Genomic DNA, 15,487 nt, shown 5'->3' with positions numbered 1-15,487 from the left:
GACCAAAGTCAAGTCCAACAGCTTTTCTTTTGGGACACAGTATTTTACGGTGTGGTCCTAGCTGGCCTGAAAGTCACCATGTAGCCCTTCCTGGAACTCAGAGTTATCCAGCTGCCTCTGCCTTCCGAGTGCTGGGATTGAAGGATATCCTCACTCAACAGCCCAACCAACATCTTTTAAACCATTTTCACGTAACTCACTAACCTCTTGTGCTGTTTTGCTTTTTTTTTTATTTTCCCAGCCCCCTTTTTACTGCCGAGATGTTGCTGAAATGTATGACAATATTCTTCACAAGCCCCTGAACTTGAGACCAGGAGTGAGCCTCACAGCCTGGTCCATCCTGGAGGAACTCCTAGAAAAAAACAGACAAAATCGACTTGGTGCCAAAGAAGACTTTGTATGTATCATGTTTCTGCATACCAGTTGTTAGACTTACTTACAATTTGGAGATAAATCCTTATTTTATTGGTATTTAGAGAAATAGCTATGACAGAGTCAGGGCAGATGGGGTATTCTTGTCTCCAGTTTCCGGTAGTTTTCATGTACTTTAATTTAGTTCTGCATCCAGCTCTTATACCCTGCTACTTATGGCTTTCATTTGCCCTCTTTTTAATGGCGTGTCGTATAGTACATTTAACTACTTTGATTTTTTTGGTCAGTTTACCTTATTTTGGAAGAAAGTTTTACTCCTTAGTTCAACATCTAATGTCCCTACCTCAGCCTCCTGTGCTAGGATTAGAAATGTGTATCGTGTCCAGATATTTTATTTTTTGTATTTTGCTGTTACTGTTCATTTTGAGAAAAAGTCTGTGATGTGCAGACTAACCTCAAACTAGTTGTAATCCCCCTGCCTCTGCCTCCGCCTCCCAGGTGCTGGGATTACAGTAGTGCACTACCACACCCAACCTAGAAATAAAAATTTCTACGGCTGAACAGTATAAACTTAGAACACAAATCACTGTAAGCTTTTGTTGGGGTTTAAATTATTTTCCTTGTTAAGAGAAATGTAAGGGGCTAGAGCAGTAGCTCAGCGGTTCAGAGCACTGCTTGCTTTTGTAGAGAACCATGTTTGACCCCCACTCCCCGCCCCAGCACATGAGCAGGTCATCATCATCTGCACCCCCAGTTCCTGGCAGTCCAAGGCCCTCCCTGGCTCCCAGGTGTATTGCATGCATGTGCTGCACACATACATGCAGGCAGAATATCTGTACACACTAAACAATAGTAAATTCTCGAGGATTACTTTTGAGACACGGTCTCACTGTGTGAAGAATTTGCTGGCATCTCCTTGAGATAGTTGTGGAATCTGCCCATTGTTGCAGATCAAGGATTTTATCAATATATTAATGACAGCAAATTCACAGACTAGTGAGAAACATGAACTTTTCGGTCTTTTCCAGAAAAATCTTGGAGGCTGTTTTCAGTCTTCAACTTGTATTCAGTGGCTGCTTCTGCTCCTGCCCTCCCACCCGCCCCCTCGCTGTTCAGTGGGTCGCTCTGTCTTTGTCTCTCTCAGTCTTGTTAGCGTTCATACCTCCTCCGTACTTGTGTAGTGCCAGTCAGAAATTGCAGCCCTAAGTTCAGTGCCGTGTCCTGGGTGGCTGAACAGAGCTCAACTTTACCGTCACTGGAGACCGCCCTCCTGAAAACAACACATATTAAACACTTTATGGAGAAATGTGCTGTTCACTGTACACTTGATCTCAGCTTTCCTAAGAATACACACTGGCAGCCATTCTTGTTAACCAAGGAATGTTGTGTAGATTGTCGGATGGACTAAATACAACTCCAACAGAAACAACCTGAGGATGTTGGGTAGTTTACTCTCTTTAGAACAGTAATGTAAGCTAAAAGTATACCTCAGTGGAATAATGTGTTTAGTGTGTAGTGAGGTCCTGGCTTTGATCCCCAAAACTGTAAAAATGAAACAGTAACACACCAAAAAAGTAAATGTTTGTATTTCAAGCTTTGGGGGATGTTTGTATTGGCTGGCACAGCTCTTCTGGCAGATGATCTTGCCTTCTGTTTGACTGGGATGTAACCGCTGTGTGTGTGAGTGAGTGGGGCTGATTCCGTTCTGTACCTCTGTACTGTGAACGTAGCCTGAACTGCATCTGCACCATATTCCTGCTGCCACGGAGAAAGGTCTCTCTCCACCGCTGTCCTGGGCTCCAGTCTTGCCTGGGACTGGTGTGCGTCTTTGCACAAACACCTGCTGCCTTGTGTTTTGCTTCATTTGGTAACAAAACATGAAGTTTAACATTGTATCCCTCAGCTTTCTCTTAGAACCATTTACTTCCAGGCCTTTGCTGAAACGCACAAACCCCTCTACTTGCCTGTTAGATTTCTAGGCTGTCCTCTGTGCTCTGCTGGGTAAACTGTCAAGATCTTCCTCAGTCCCATGTTGTCTCTGTACTGCCTTGTGGTTATCCTCAGACCCTCTTCTTGGTGCAGTGGCTTTAGCTACCTTCAGTCCAGAGCCCACTTGCAAACTCCTCAGACTCACCGTGTCTGCTGTCTTTGTACTGCAGCCTCAGTTTCTCAGTACGTTGGCCAGCGCACGTTATAATTGAAAGCCTGACTTGGGAGATGACTTGGTTGGTGAAGCACTTGCTGAGCAAGTCTGAGGCCTGCATCCGATCCCCAGGACCCATGTGAGAAGCACAGTACATGCTTCTATAACCCCAACTGGAGAGGGAGAAACGGAAGGGTCTCCAGGATTGAGCAGCCCAAATAGTTGAATCAACAGTGAAAAACTGTGTCTAAGAATCAGCTCGAGTCCAGGGACTAAGCCACTACCCAAAGACTATACATGGACTGACCCTGGGCTCCAACCTCGTAGGTAGCAATGAATAGCCTAGTAAGAGCACCAGTGGAAGGGGAAGCCCTTGGTCCTGCCAAGACTGAACCCCCAGTGAACGTGATTGTTGGGGGGAGGGTGGTAATGGGGGGAGGATGGGGAGGGGAAACCCATATAGAAAGGGAAGGAAAGGGGTTAGGGGGATGTTGGCCCAGAAACCGGGAAAGTGAATAACAATCGAAATGTAAATAAGAAATACTTGAGTTAATAAAGAAAAAACAAAAAAAAAGAATCAGCTCAAGAGCAACAGAAAAACCAAGCATTTCCTCTGGCGCGCCTCTCTCTCTCTCTCTCTCTCTCTCTCTCTCTGTCTCTCTCTCTCTCTCTGGCCTGTCTGTGTCTCTCTCTCTCTCTCTCTCCCTCTCTCTCACACACACACACTGTCTGTCTGTCTGTCTCTCTCTCTCTCCCTCTCTCACACACACACTGTCTGTCTGTCTGTCTGTCTGTCTGTCTGTCTCTCTCTCTCTCTCTCTCCCTGGCCTGTCTGTCTCTCTTTCTGGCCTGTCTGTGTCTGTCTGTCTCTCTGTCTCTCTCTTTCTCTCTCTCACACACACACACACACACACACACACACACACACACACTGTCTGTCTGTCTGTCTGTCTCTCTCTCTCTCTCTCTCTCTCTCTCTGGCCTGTCTGTCTCTCTTTCTGGCCTGTCTGTGTCTGTCTGTCTCTCTGTCTCTCTCTCTCTTTCTCTCTCTCTCTCTCTCTCACACACACACACACACACACACACACACACACACTGTCTGTCTGTCTCTCTCTCTCTCTCTCTCTCTCTCTCTCTCACACACACACACACACACACACACACACACCACATAGACAAAATCTCTAAAACTAGAATTTCACATTACATGTCATAAAAAAATTGAAATCTTAGCTGGGTAGTGGTGGTGCACATCTTTAATCCCAACAGTCGGGAGGCAGAGGCAGGCAGAATGAGTTCCAGGACAGCCAGGGCCTCACAGAGAAACCATGTCTTAGAAAAGAAAAAAAGAAAAAAAAAAAAGAAAAATCTTGGCTGATTTTCTGTGTTCTTTTCACATGAAGTGCCTTTATTTTCCATTTGATTATTCTGGCCACAAGTCTGAGAAACAGACCTCATTGAACTTTCTTACCAACTTCCATATTTAACCAACCATGGAGGAGGGGGGAGACAAGAGACTATGAACGTGAATGAGAACATTCCTTCTCTGAACTGTAGGACTCACTTTCTCAACCAAACTAACCTTTTCACTGGTTTCCTGTTGTCAGAAACAATCTCCATTCATCCATTTATTTATTTACTTACTTATTATTTACTTACTGTCTGGTTAGTTCTTAATATAGCTTTTAGAAGTCAATAGTCCTGTGTCATTTTATTTCTTGATTTTGTTTTTTAAGAAATAAAAGGAGCAGAGTTTAGTTTTCAGCACACACGCTGAGTGGCTCAAACCCCTGCAACACCAGCTTCAAGGAATCTGATTCTTTGACCTCTGTGGGCATCTGCGCACGCGCACGCACACACACACACACACACACACACACACACACACAAATGAAATTACAAGTGCCCACTTCAGATATCACTTTCCTTAGGAAGTTTTTTCTTACCCGCAAGCTTCGGTGGTTGACTCTGACTGTATAAGTGTTTTTTTTTTTTTTTTTTTGGTTCTTTTTTTTCCGGAGCTGGGGACCGAACCCAGGGCCTTGCACTTCCTAGGCAAGCGCTCTACTGTATAAGTGTTTTAGAACCAGGACTGGCTCGGCAGTGGTGTGCCTGGAGGAAGCAGGCCTCTTCCCATGGCTTTCACATCCGTCCCCTGTGTAAGACTTCGACTCTTTGTAACATTTTCATGTCCATGTTTTTATGCTCATCTTTTAAAACTCCATGAAGTATTTAGGGCAGAATTGTTAACCGTGTTTAACCTGTTGGGAAAGTGTGTGTGTGTGTGTGTGTCTGTCTGTGAAAGTGACATTACTTATGTACAAGGAGCTGACTCTAAATAGCTGCCTTTTCAGGGCCTATGACCAAGAGGGACCTAAATATTCCACTCAAAACACCCAGCGGCAAGGGGAAGTAGCTTAAGCTTATAACATTCTTTAATGAATACTTAAAAAAAATTTTTTTTTAATATTCTAGCTTGAAATCCAGAATCATCCTTTTTTTGAGTCACTCAGCTGGACTGACCTTGTACAAAAAAAGATCCCACCGCCATTTAACCCTAATGTGGTAAGTATGTATTTTTTCTAACATAGTAAAACCTAGACCTAAGTTCATTAGGATTTTGGAAATGGATCCCCACAGCCAACTGGAGCAATAGGAGCCAGCACCTAAGGATCTGTGCGTTCTGTCACTGAGAGGTGTCCGGCTCAGTGGTAGAGGACTTGCCTAGCATTGCACAAAAAGTGAAAAGTAGAAAGCAGCTGAAACTTCAAGGTGACCAGTAAGACCACAGTTAAATTAAACATCTTCCCGCATAGTAATTATGAGTGCTTCTTTGCAAAGGTCAAAAGGATGTTCTTAGTAGATGGAAACCAAGGAGGTTGTCATCACCGGTACATAGTAAATTCAAGTGCAATTATTTCCAAATAAATGTCTGTGAATAGGGGTGTGTGTGTGTGTGTGTGTGTGTGTGTGTGTGTTGTACATACATACTTGGGTGGGTGTATCTGTGTGTGTGTGTATGTGCGTGTATAGACCAGAGGTTGAAGCATCCTCCACAGTCTTGCCCACTTTAGTCTTTGAGACAGGCTCTGCCCCTGACCCTGAGCCGACTCATTTCAGCTGGGCTGGCCTGCCAGTTGGCTGCAGGGATCCACCTGTCTGCATCTCAGCTGCTCAGATCCTGACGTAGGTCCTGGAGAGCTGCACTTGGGTCCTCATGCTTGCTTCCTTGCTTGCTGAATACTTTATCAGTCCAGCTGTATCCTTAGCCCTAGTTAAAATCTTTTCATGGAAATATAAATTGTCCTATCTCTTCTAGGAAATACTAAAAGTATTATTCAAATGTTCATAGTAGCTAGCCTTGTTAGATCTGCCAATGAAAGCAGTGTACCTGAAAGTGTGTTTTTTAAGCCAAAAGCCAATCAGAGATGTATTTGACAGAATTGGCAGCATGTAAAGTTTTAGGAATCAACGTGGTAATAGATAGACTATTGATATTCATCAGGAGGTTGGTAATAATGTTAGTGACCACGGGCAGCTTCCTTCCTGGACATCTGCCCCTCAGATGAGCTGCAAACTCACTGCTGTTGTGCCCTCGTTAGTGTATCTGTTTATAAATTAGCAGACGGACAGTCACAGATAGATGAGAAGTGACAGCACCAATATGCAAATCTGGGCGTGGCTCCAAAGTTGCTGTGTGTCCTCTTGGGTGTGCACGCACATCTGTGTGTGAAGGGCAGAGCAAATCCTTGGTGTCTTATGTTGTGAGACAAAGGCTCTCACTGGCTGTCCAATGAGCCCAGGAACCTGATTGTCCACACCTCCTGGGATGACACAAATGTGACCAGGCCAATGTTTTCAAAGTTACTCTGTATACTCTGGCTTGATTAAAGCTAGACTCTGTGCATACTGGGTATAAAATACCCTCCAACACAGCAATATTTGTACCCTGACTTACTTCATGTAGTTCAGAATTGATAGTTGCAGAAATGACTACTCTGTTAAGGAGAGTTCTGGTCCTGATTTTCACTCTGGGGGTTAGGGAGGCTCCATCCTCATTCCTCACTGAAGAGAAGGCAAATGTATAGAGAAAAGGCTCTGTGTTAGTGGTGTCTGTGTTCTGAGCACAGTGGCATGGGGGCTGCTGAGGCAGATGCTCTACCACTGGGATAAAGCCCCAGATCTGAAAGGATTCTAAAATATTTACTTGTGTGTGTGTGTGTAGGGGTGTGTGTGTCTATAGTATGCATTTAATACCACATGTGTCGGTGTCCCCTGCTGAGGCTAAAAGAGGGCGTTGGATCCCATGAAATTGGAGTTAAAGCCATTGTGAGCCATCTGATGTAGATGCTAGGAACCAAACATGGATCCTCTGTAATACTATTTTTTTTTTTATATTTTATTTTTCTTTCATGTATGGGTATTTACCTGGATGTGTATATGTGTTCATGGAGGCTAGAAGAAGGTGTCAAATCTCTTAGGACTGGAGTTACAGAATGTTGTGAGCCACCATGTAGGTGCTAGGAATTGAACCCCGGTCCTCTAGAAGAGTAGCCAGTGATACATTTTGATCATGTTTTTCCCTTCCCCATTTCCTTTCAGATCCTACCCACTTCCTTCCCACCCAACTTGATGTTCTCCCTCCTAACAGTATGTAGTCAGCTGAGCATAATGGTGCACACCTTTAATCCCAGCCTCAGGAGGCAGAGACAGGCATATATCTGAGTTTGAGGCCAGCGTGGTCTACAGAGCAAGTTCCAGGACAACCAGAGCTACAAAAACTAAAAGAAAAGAAATGCCACAAAGACCAAAAAAGCAAAGTACACATACACAGTGGAACAAATGGAAATCAAAATAAGGAAACTAAAGACCAACAAGACAAAAAATAAATACATTTTTAAAAATGCCCAAAGCAAAAGGAGACAGAAAGCCTACATACTGCCGCCGAATGAGTTTCGTGTTGGCCATCTGCTCCCGGGTATGCCGCCTGCCTGAACGGTGGTCGATATACCCAGAAAGATTCCACTGGAGGAAGCTGATCTTTTTTCCCTTGCCAGTGGGTATCAAATGCAGATAGCTCCTTGGGTCGGGGTGGGAACCCATGTCCATTCCTCCTCGCTGAGCCAGGACCCCATCTGGCTTGAACTCGTGCAAGCTTTCTGCATGCCGCCATAGTCAGTTCGTATGTGCGTCAGTCGTGTTGTGTCCAGAAGGCACTGTTTCCTTATCGTCGTCCATAACCCTCAACTCTTAAGATCTTTCTGCCTCCTCCCCCACATGCATCCCTGTGCCTTCGTGGGAGTCAGGGCACCTTTGACGAAGATACCTCGTTTAGGACCGAGTGCTTCAAAGTCTCTCCCTCTGCACATTGTCCAGTTGTGGGTCTCTCTGTTAGCCCCTGTCTGCTGCAAGGAGAGGCGTCCCTGACACCGGATAAAGAGGTGCTGCTCTGTGGATACAGCAGTATGACATCAGGAGCCATTTTATTGCTTCGTTGCTTTACCAGAATAATAGTATTAGACTTTCCCCTGGGCCCTAAGCCTATGTAGTCTCAAGTTCCTGGACACTGTACAGTCTTGAGATCTTAGACACTGTATAGTCACGAGGTCTTGGACACTGTAGAGTCACGAGGTCTTGGACACTGTATAGTCACGAGGTCTTGCACACTGTATAGTCACGAGGTCTTAGACACTGTACAGTCACGAGGTCTTAGACACTGTACAGTCACGAGGTCTTAGACACTGTACAGTCACGAGGTCTTAGACACTGTATAGTCACGAGGTCTTGGACACTGTATAGTCACCAGGTCTTAGACACTGTATAGTCACCAGGTCTTAGACACTGTATAGTCACGAGGTCTTGGACACTGTATAGTCACGAGGTCTTGGACACTGTATAGTCACCAGGTCTTAGACACTGTATAGTCACGAGGTCTTAGACACTGTACAGTCACGAGGTCTTAGACACTGTACAGTCACGAGGTCTTAGATACTGTACAGTCACGAGGTCTTAGACACTGCATAGTCACGAGGTCTTGGACACTGTATAGTCACGAGGTCTTGGACACTGTATAGTCACCAGGTCTTAGACACTGTACAGTCACGAGGTCTTAGACACTGTACAGTCACGAGGTCTTAGACACTGTACAGTCACGAGGTCTTAGACACTGCATAGTCTCGAGGTCTTAGACACTGTATAGTCTTGAGATCTTAGACACTGTATAGTCACGAGGTCGTGGACATTGTATAGTCACGAGGTCTTAGACACTGTATAGTCACGAGGTCTTGGACACTGTATAGTCACGAGGTCGTGGACACTGTATAGTCACGAGGTCTTAGACACTGTATAGTCTTGATATCTTAGACACTGTATAGTCACGAGGTCTTAGACACTGTATAGTCTTGATATCTTAGACACTGTACAGTCACGAGGTCTTAGACACTGTACAGTCACGAGGTCTTAGACACTGTATAGTCACGAGGTCTTAGACACTGTACAGTCACGAGGTCTTAGACACTGTACAGTCACGAGGTCTTAGACACTGTACAGTCACGAGGTCTTAGACACTGTACAGTCACGAGGTCTTAGACACTGTACAGTCACGAGGTCTTAGACACTGTACAGTCACGAGGTCTTGGACACTGTATAGTCACGAGGTCTTAGACACTGTATAGTCACGAGGTCTTAGACACTGTACAGTCACGAGGTCTTAGACACTGTATAGTCACGAGGTCTTAGACACTGTATAGTCTTGATATCTTAGACACTGTATAGTCACGAGGTCTTAGACACTGTATAGTCTTGATATCTTAGACACTGTACAGTCACGAGGTCTTAGACACTGTACAGTCACGAGGTCTTAGACACTGTACAGTCACGAGGTCTTAGACACTGTACAGTCACGAGGTCTTGGACACTGTATAGTCACGAGGTCTTGGACACTGTATAGTCACGAGGTCTTAGACACTGTACAGTCACGAGGTCTTAGACACTGTATAGTCACGAGGTCTTAGACACTGTACAGTCACGAGGTCTTAGACACTGTATAGTCACGAGGTCTTAGACACTGTATAGTCTTGATATCTTAGACACTGTATAGTCACGAGGTCTTAGACACTGTATAGTCTTGATATCTTAGACACTGTACAGTCACGAGGTCTTAGACACTGTACAGTCACGAGGTCTTAGACACTGTACAGTCACGAGGTCTTAGACACTGTACAGTCACGAGGTCTTAGACACTGTATAGTCACGAGGTCTTAGACACTGTATAGTCACGAGGTCTTGGACACTGTACAGTCACGAGGTCTTAGACACTGTACAGTCACGAGGTCTTAGACACTGTACAGTCACGAGGTCTTAGACACTGTATAGTCACGAGGTCTTAGACACTGTACAGTCACGAGGTCTTAGACACTGTACAGTCACGAGGTCTTAGACACTGCATAGTCTCGAGGTCTTAGACACTGTATAGTCTTGAGATCTTAGACACTGTATAGTCACGAGGTCGTGGACACTGTATAGTCACGAGGTCTTAGACACTGTATAGTCTTGATATCTTAGACACTGTATAGTCACGAGGTCTTAGACACTGTATAGTCTTGATATCTTAGACACTGTACAGTCACGAGGTCTTAGACACTGTACAGTCACGAGGTCTTAGACACTGTACAGTCACGAGGTCTTAGACACTGTACAGTCACGAGGTCTTAGACACTGTACAGTCACGAGGTCTTGGACACTGTACAGTCACGAGGTCTTAGACACTGTATAGTCACGAGGTCTTAGACACTGTACAGTCACGAGGTCTTAGACACTGTATAGTCACGAGGTCTTAGACACTGTATAGTCTTGATATCTTAGACACTGTATAGTCACGAGGTCTTAGACACTGTATAGTCTTGATATCTTAGACACTGTACAGTCACGAGGTCTTAGACACTGTACAGTCACGAGGTCTTAGACACTGTACAGTCACGAGGTCTTAGACACTGTACAGTCACGAGGTCTTGGACACTGTATAGTCACGAGGTCTTGGACACTGTATAGTCACGAGGTCTTAGACACTGTACAGTCACGAGGTCTTAGACACTGTATAGTCACGAGGTCTTAGACACTGTACAGTCACGAGGTCTTAGACACTGTATAGTCACGAGGTCTTAGACACTGTATAGTCTTGATATCTTAGACACTGTATAGTCACGAGGTCTTAGACACTGTATAGTCTTGATATCTTAGACACTGTACAGTCACGAGGTCTTAGACACTGTACAGTCACGAGGTCTTAGACACTGTACAGTCACGAGGTCTTAGACACTGTACAGTCACGAGGTCTTAGACACTGTATAGTCACGAGGTCTTGGACACTGTATAGTCACGAGGTCTTGGACACTGTACAGTCACGAGGTCTTAGACACTGTACAGTCACGAGGTCTTAGACACTGTACAGTCACGAGGTCTTAGACACTGTATAGTCACGAGGTCTTAGACACTGTACAGTCACGAGGTCTTAGACACTGTACAGTCACGAGGTCTTAGACACTGCATAGTCTCGAGGTCTTAGACACTGTATAGTCTTGAGATCTTAGACACTGTATAGTCACGAGGTCGTGGACACTGTATAGTCACGAGGTCTTAGACACTGTATAGTCTTGATATCTTAGACACTGTATAGTCACGAGGTCTTAGACACTGTATAGTCTTGATATCTTAGACACTGTACAGTCACGAGGTCTTAGACACTGTACAGTCACGAGGTCTTAGACACTGTACAGTCACGAGGTCTTAGACACTCTACAGTCACGAGGTCTTAGACACTCTACAGTCACGAGGTCTTAGACACTGTACAGTCACGAGGTCTTAGACACTGTACAGTCACGAGGTCTTAGACACTGTACAGTCACGAGGTCTTAGACACTGTACAGTCACGAGGTCTTGGACACTGTACAGTCACGAGGTCTTGGACACTGTATAGTCACGAGGTCTTAGACACTGTATAGTCACGAGGTCTTAGACACTGTACAGTCACGAGGTCTTAGACACTGTATAGTCACGAGGTCTTAGACACTGTATAGTCTTGATATCTTAGACACTGTATAGTCACGAGGTCTTAGACACTGTATAGTCTTGATATCTTAGACACTGTACAGTCACGAGGTCTTAGACACTGTACAGTCACGAGGTCTTGGACACTGTATAGTCACGAGGTCTTGGACACTGTATAGTCACGAGGTCTTGGACACTGTATAGTCACGAGGTCTTAGACACTGTATAGTCATGAGGTCTTAGACACTGTATAGTCTTGATATCTTAGACAATGTATAGTCACGAGGTCTTAGACACTGTATAGTCTCGAGGTCTTGGACACTGTATAGTCACGAGGTCTTGGCACCTACTTCTTTATCTGAAATCATTTGGTTAGTTGATTGGTTAGTTTAGTTAGTTTGTCAAGACCGTTTTGCTGGGTAGCCCTGGCTGTCTTGTAACTCACTCTGGACCAGGCTGTCCACAAACTCAGAGACTGACCTGCCGGCATGCTGGGATTAAAGGAGTGTTTCGCCACCACCCCAGCCTGGCACCTCCTTTACACTGAACAAATCATCATCTATTATTTTCTTAAAATTATTTTCTGTATTTGACCTGGGTTTATTCTCTATGCATATTATTTGTAGATTTGGTCTTTTCATAGTTTCCCAGATTTCCTGCATATTTTCTGGCTGGATCTATTTTTTTTTTAGATTTAACATTTCTTTGAGCTATCTTTTTTTTCTACTTCATCCTCAACACCCAAGACTCTTCCATGTCTTGTACTATGTTAACGTTAATATTGTGTAGCAGGGCTTTTTTGCAGGGAGACCAACAACACACTCACCCCAGATAGGAAGCCCATGATAAACCAAAAAACAAATGCCACCAAAGTCCAACTTGGGGAGCCAATAAGTTTTATTGGTGTTACTTATAGGAATATGGGTGAGGGGTACTTACAGGAGCAGAAATTACTCAGATAGCTACATTACCAGAGCGCACCCCAGCACAGGTGACATCTCACAAAATCTGGGAACCTGGAGCACACTACACTGCAGTCACTTCACAACCTGCAGTCACTTCACAGGTTAGAGAGTGTCCCTTCCAGTGATTCACTTGGTCTAAACCTCTTCCAGGCAGGGGGCTGGTTTCTCCTTCCAGGCAGCTTCTCTGGTGTGTCACAATCTTTGCTTGGTGGAGGTGGATAGGGATGGGAACTAGCTAATTTGATGAGTTTCAGGTATTTCCTGAAGCTATTTGTTGACTTGTCGGCTGAAGAGATTTTCCTGTAGAGTATTTCAGTCTTGGAGGAAACCATTATACAGTAGTTGGTAGGACTTAACCTCTGAAGTAAGTTTTGTTTGACTTCCTAAATTTTTAAATTTGTTTTATTTCAATTTAATCACTTTAGTGATTCTTTTTTCTTAAATTATACTTTCATGTCTTGAGTTATTTCATTATTTTATTCAACTGTTTGTATTTTTACAGACTTTATTGAGGGATTTATTCATAATCTCATTCATATGATAATTCATGTCTTTTTAAATTTTCATTCATTTATTGCTTTTATTTTTATAGCCCATTCGTTACCCTCCTCCCATTCTGCCCTCTGATGGTTTCTTATCCCATTCCTCCTTCCCCCGTCTCCAAGAGGATGACCCACCACCCTGGCCTCCACCCCTCCAGGCCTCCCCATTCCCCGGGGCCTCAAGTTTCTCGATGGTCAGGCACATCTTCTCTCACTGAGACCAAACCAGGTCGTCCTCTGCTGTGTATGTGTCCGTGGCCTTGGACCAGCCTGTGTGCTGCGTGTGTTTGGTGGCTCAGTGTCTGAGAGATCTGATGGGTCTTGGTTAGTTGATACTGTTGGTCTTCCTATGGGGTCACACTCCTCCTCAGCTTCTTCCACCCTTCCCCTAATTCAACCACAGGAGTCCCCGACTTCAGTCCTTTGGTTGGGTGTATCTGCTTCTCTCAGTCAGCTGCTTGTTGTGCCTCTCGGAGGACAGTTATGCTAGACTCAACCATAGCATCAGTAATAGTGTCAAGCCTTAGAGCCTCTCCCTGAGATGGACCCTCTTTCCCCCAGTGTCTTCTCCATTTTTGTCTCTGCATGTCTTTTAGCCAGGAACAATTCTGGGTCAGAGTTTTTGACTGTAAGATAGCAACCCTGTACTTCCACTTGATGCCCTGTCTGTCTGCTGGAGGCGGACTCTACGAGTTCCCTCTCCCCACTGTTAGGCATTTCATCTAAGGTCCCTCCCCTTGAGACCCGAGAGTCTCTCACCTCCTAGGTCTCTGGTACAGTCTAGAGGGTCTCCCCACCTTCCACTCCTTGAGGTTGCCTGTTTCCATTAATTCTGCTGGCCCTCTGAACTTCACTCCTCTCCCCCTCTTCCAGTACCTGGTCATGTTCTCCTTTTCCCCTCCCCCTCCGCTCTCCCACCCAGATCCCTCCCTTCCTCTGCCCCCATGATTGCTTTCTTCTCCCTCCCAAGTGAGATTGAATCATCCTCACTTGGACCCTTTGGCTTGTTAACCTTCCTGAGTTCTGTGGATTATATCCTGGGTATTCCATACTTCTTTGGCTGATACCCACTGACTAGAGAGTACATATCGTGCGTGTCCTTTTGGGTCTGAGTTAACTCACTCAGGATATTTTCTAGTTCCATCCATTTGCCTACAAAACTCATGACGTCCTCGTTCTTAATAGCTGAATAGTATTCCATTTTGTAATTGAATCACATTTTCTGTGTTTTTTCTTCTGTTGTGGAACATCTAGGCTATTTCCAGCTTCTGGCTATTATAAATAAGGCTGCGATGAACATAGTGGAGCACGTGTCTTTTTTATATGTTGGGGCATCTTTTGGGTATATGCCCAAGAGAGGTATAGCTGGATCCTCAGGCAGTTCAATGTCCAATTTTCTGAGGATCCTCCAGACTGATTTCCAGAATGGTTGTACCAGTCTGCAATCCCACCAACAATGGAGGAGTGTTCCTCTTTCTCCGCATCCTTGCCAGCATCTGCTGTCACCTGAGTTTTTGATCTTAGCCATTCTGACTAGTGTGAGGTAGAATCTCAGGGTTGTTTTGATTTGCATTTCCCTGATGACTAAGGATGTTGAACATTTCTTTAGGTGCGTCTTGGCCATTCTTCACTGAGAATTGAGAGCAATTCTCAATTTCATATGGAAAAAACAAAAAACACAGGATAGCAAAAATAATTCTTAACAAGAAAAGAACTCCTGGGGTTGGGGATTTAGCTCAGTGGTAGAGCGCTTGCCTAGGAAGCGCAAGGCCCTGGGTTCGGTCCCCAGCTCCGGAAAAAAAAAAAAGAACCAAAAAAAAAAAAAAGAAAGAAAGAAAAGAACTCCTGAGGTAATCACCATCTCTGACCTCAGGCTGTACTACAGAGCTGCATGGTATTGGTACAGAGACAGGCAGGTAGATCAGTGGGATAGAACTGAAGACCCAGAAATGAGCCCACACACCTATGGACATTTGCTCTTTGACAAGGAAGCAAAAAATATACAATGGAAAAAAAGAAAGAATCTTCAATAAATGGTGCTGGTTTAACTGACAGTCAGTATGTAGAAAAATGAAAATAGACCCAAATGCACATCATTTCTGAAGTCCCTGAGCACGTTCGTAGTTGCTATCTTGAAGTCTGTCTTGCGCTTCAGCTGTACTGCATTTCAGGTCTGCAGTGATAGGGTGACTGGATTCTGGTAGAGGCTCGTTGTCTTGGCTGTTCGTGTTTATATCTTCCAGGCGTAGGCATCTGGAGTTCAGTGCTCAAGGTGTTCCTGGGGTGCTCATCTGTTCTTGTCTTTGTTGGGTAAAGGCTCTGTTCTTTGGTTGCAGTTGCTCTCTGGGTCATGAGTATGGGTATGAGTGTGGCTGCCGTGGGGTTCCTGGAAGAGACAGCCCTTGCTAGTCAGTGTGGCA

General features: G+C 44.7%; 1 protein-coding gene and 1 long non-coding RNA gene across 9 annotated transcripts in view; one reads left to right on the top strand and one right to left on the bottom strand.

Annotated features, from left to right (window-relative positions):
- Sgk3 (serum/glucocorticoid regulated kinase family, member 3) overlaps window positions 1–15,487 on the top strand; it is a 126,472-nt gene that overhangs the window by 107,682 nt on the left and 3,303 nt on the right. For all 7 annotated transcript variants that reach the window (XM_039109233.2, XM_063287121.1, XM_039109232.2 and 4 more), the window contains 2 exons: window positions 242–397; window positions 4,991–5,080. In XM_039109233.2, the coding sequence (XP_038965161.1) occupies window positions 242–397; window positions 4,991–5,080 (246 nt within the window). The remainder of the gene's footprint in view (window positions 1–241; window positions 398–4,990; window positions 5,081–15,487) is intronic.
- The window catches only part of LOC102556004 (uncharacterized), a 66,931-nt gene continuing 52,983 nt past the window's right edge, over window positions 1,540–15,487 (bottom strand). Inside the window, exon 7 of one of the 2 annotated variants that reach the window (XR_010066474.1) lies at window positions 1,540–1,642. This is a non-coding gene — a long non-coding RNA (uncharacterized LOC102556004). Of the gene's footprint in view, window positions 1,643–12,049; window positions 15,454–15,487 lie in introns of those variants that run through there. The other variant, XR_010066475.1, reaches the window with a different exon arrangement.

Source organism: Rattus norvegicus, chromosome 5 (genome assembly GCF_036323735.1).
Source record: "Rattus norvegicus strain BN/NHsdMcwi chromosome 5, GRCr8, whole genome shotgun sequence".
In the NCBI taxonomy this organism is placed as follows: Eukaryota; Metazoa; Chordata; class Mammalia; order Rodentia; family Muridae; genus Rattus; species Rattus norvegicus.
This window is presented reverse-complemented; position numbering and strand designations above follow the sequence as displayed.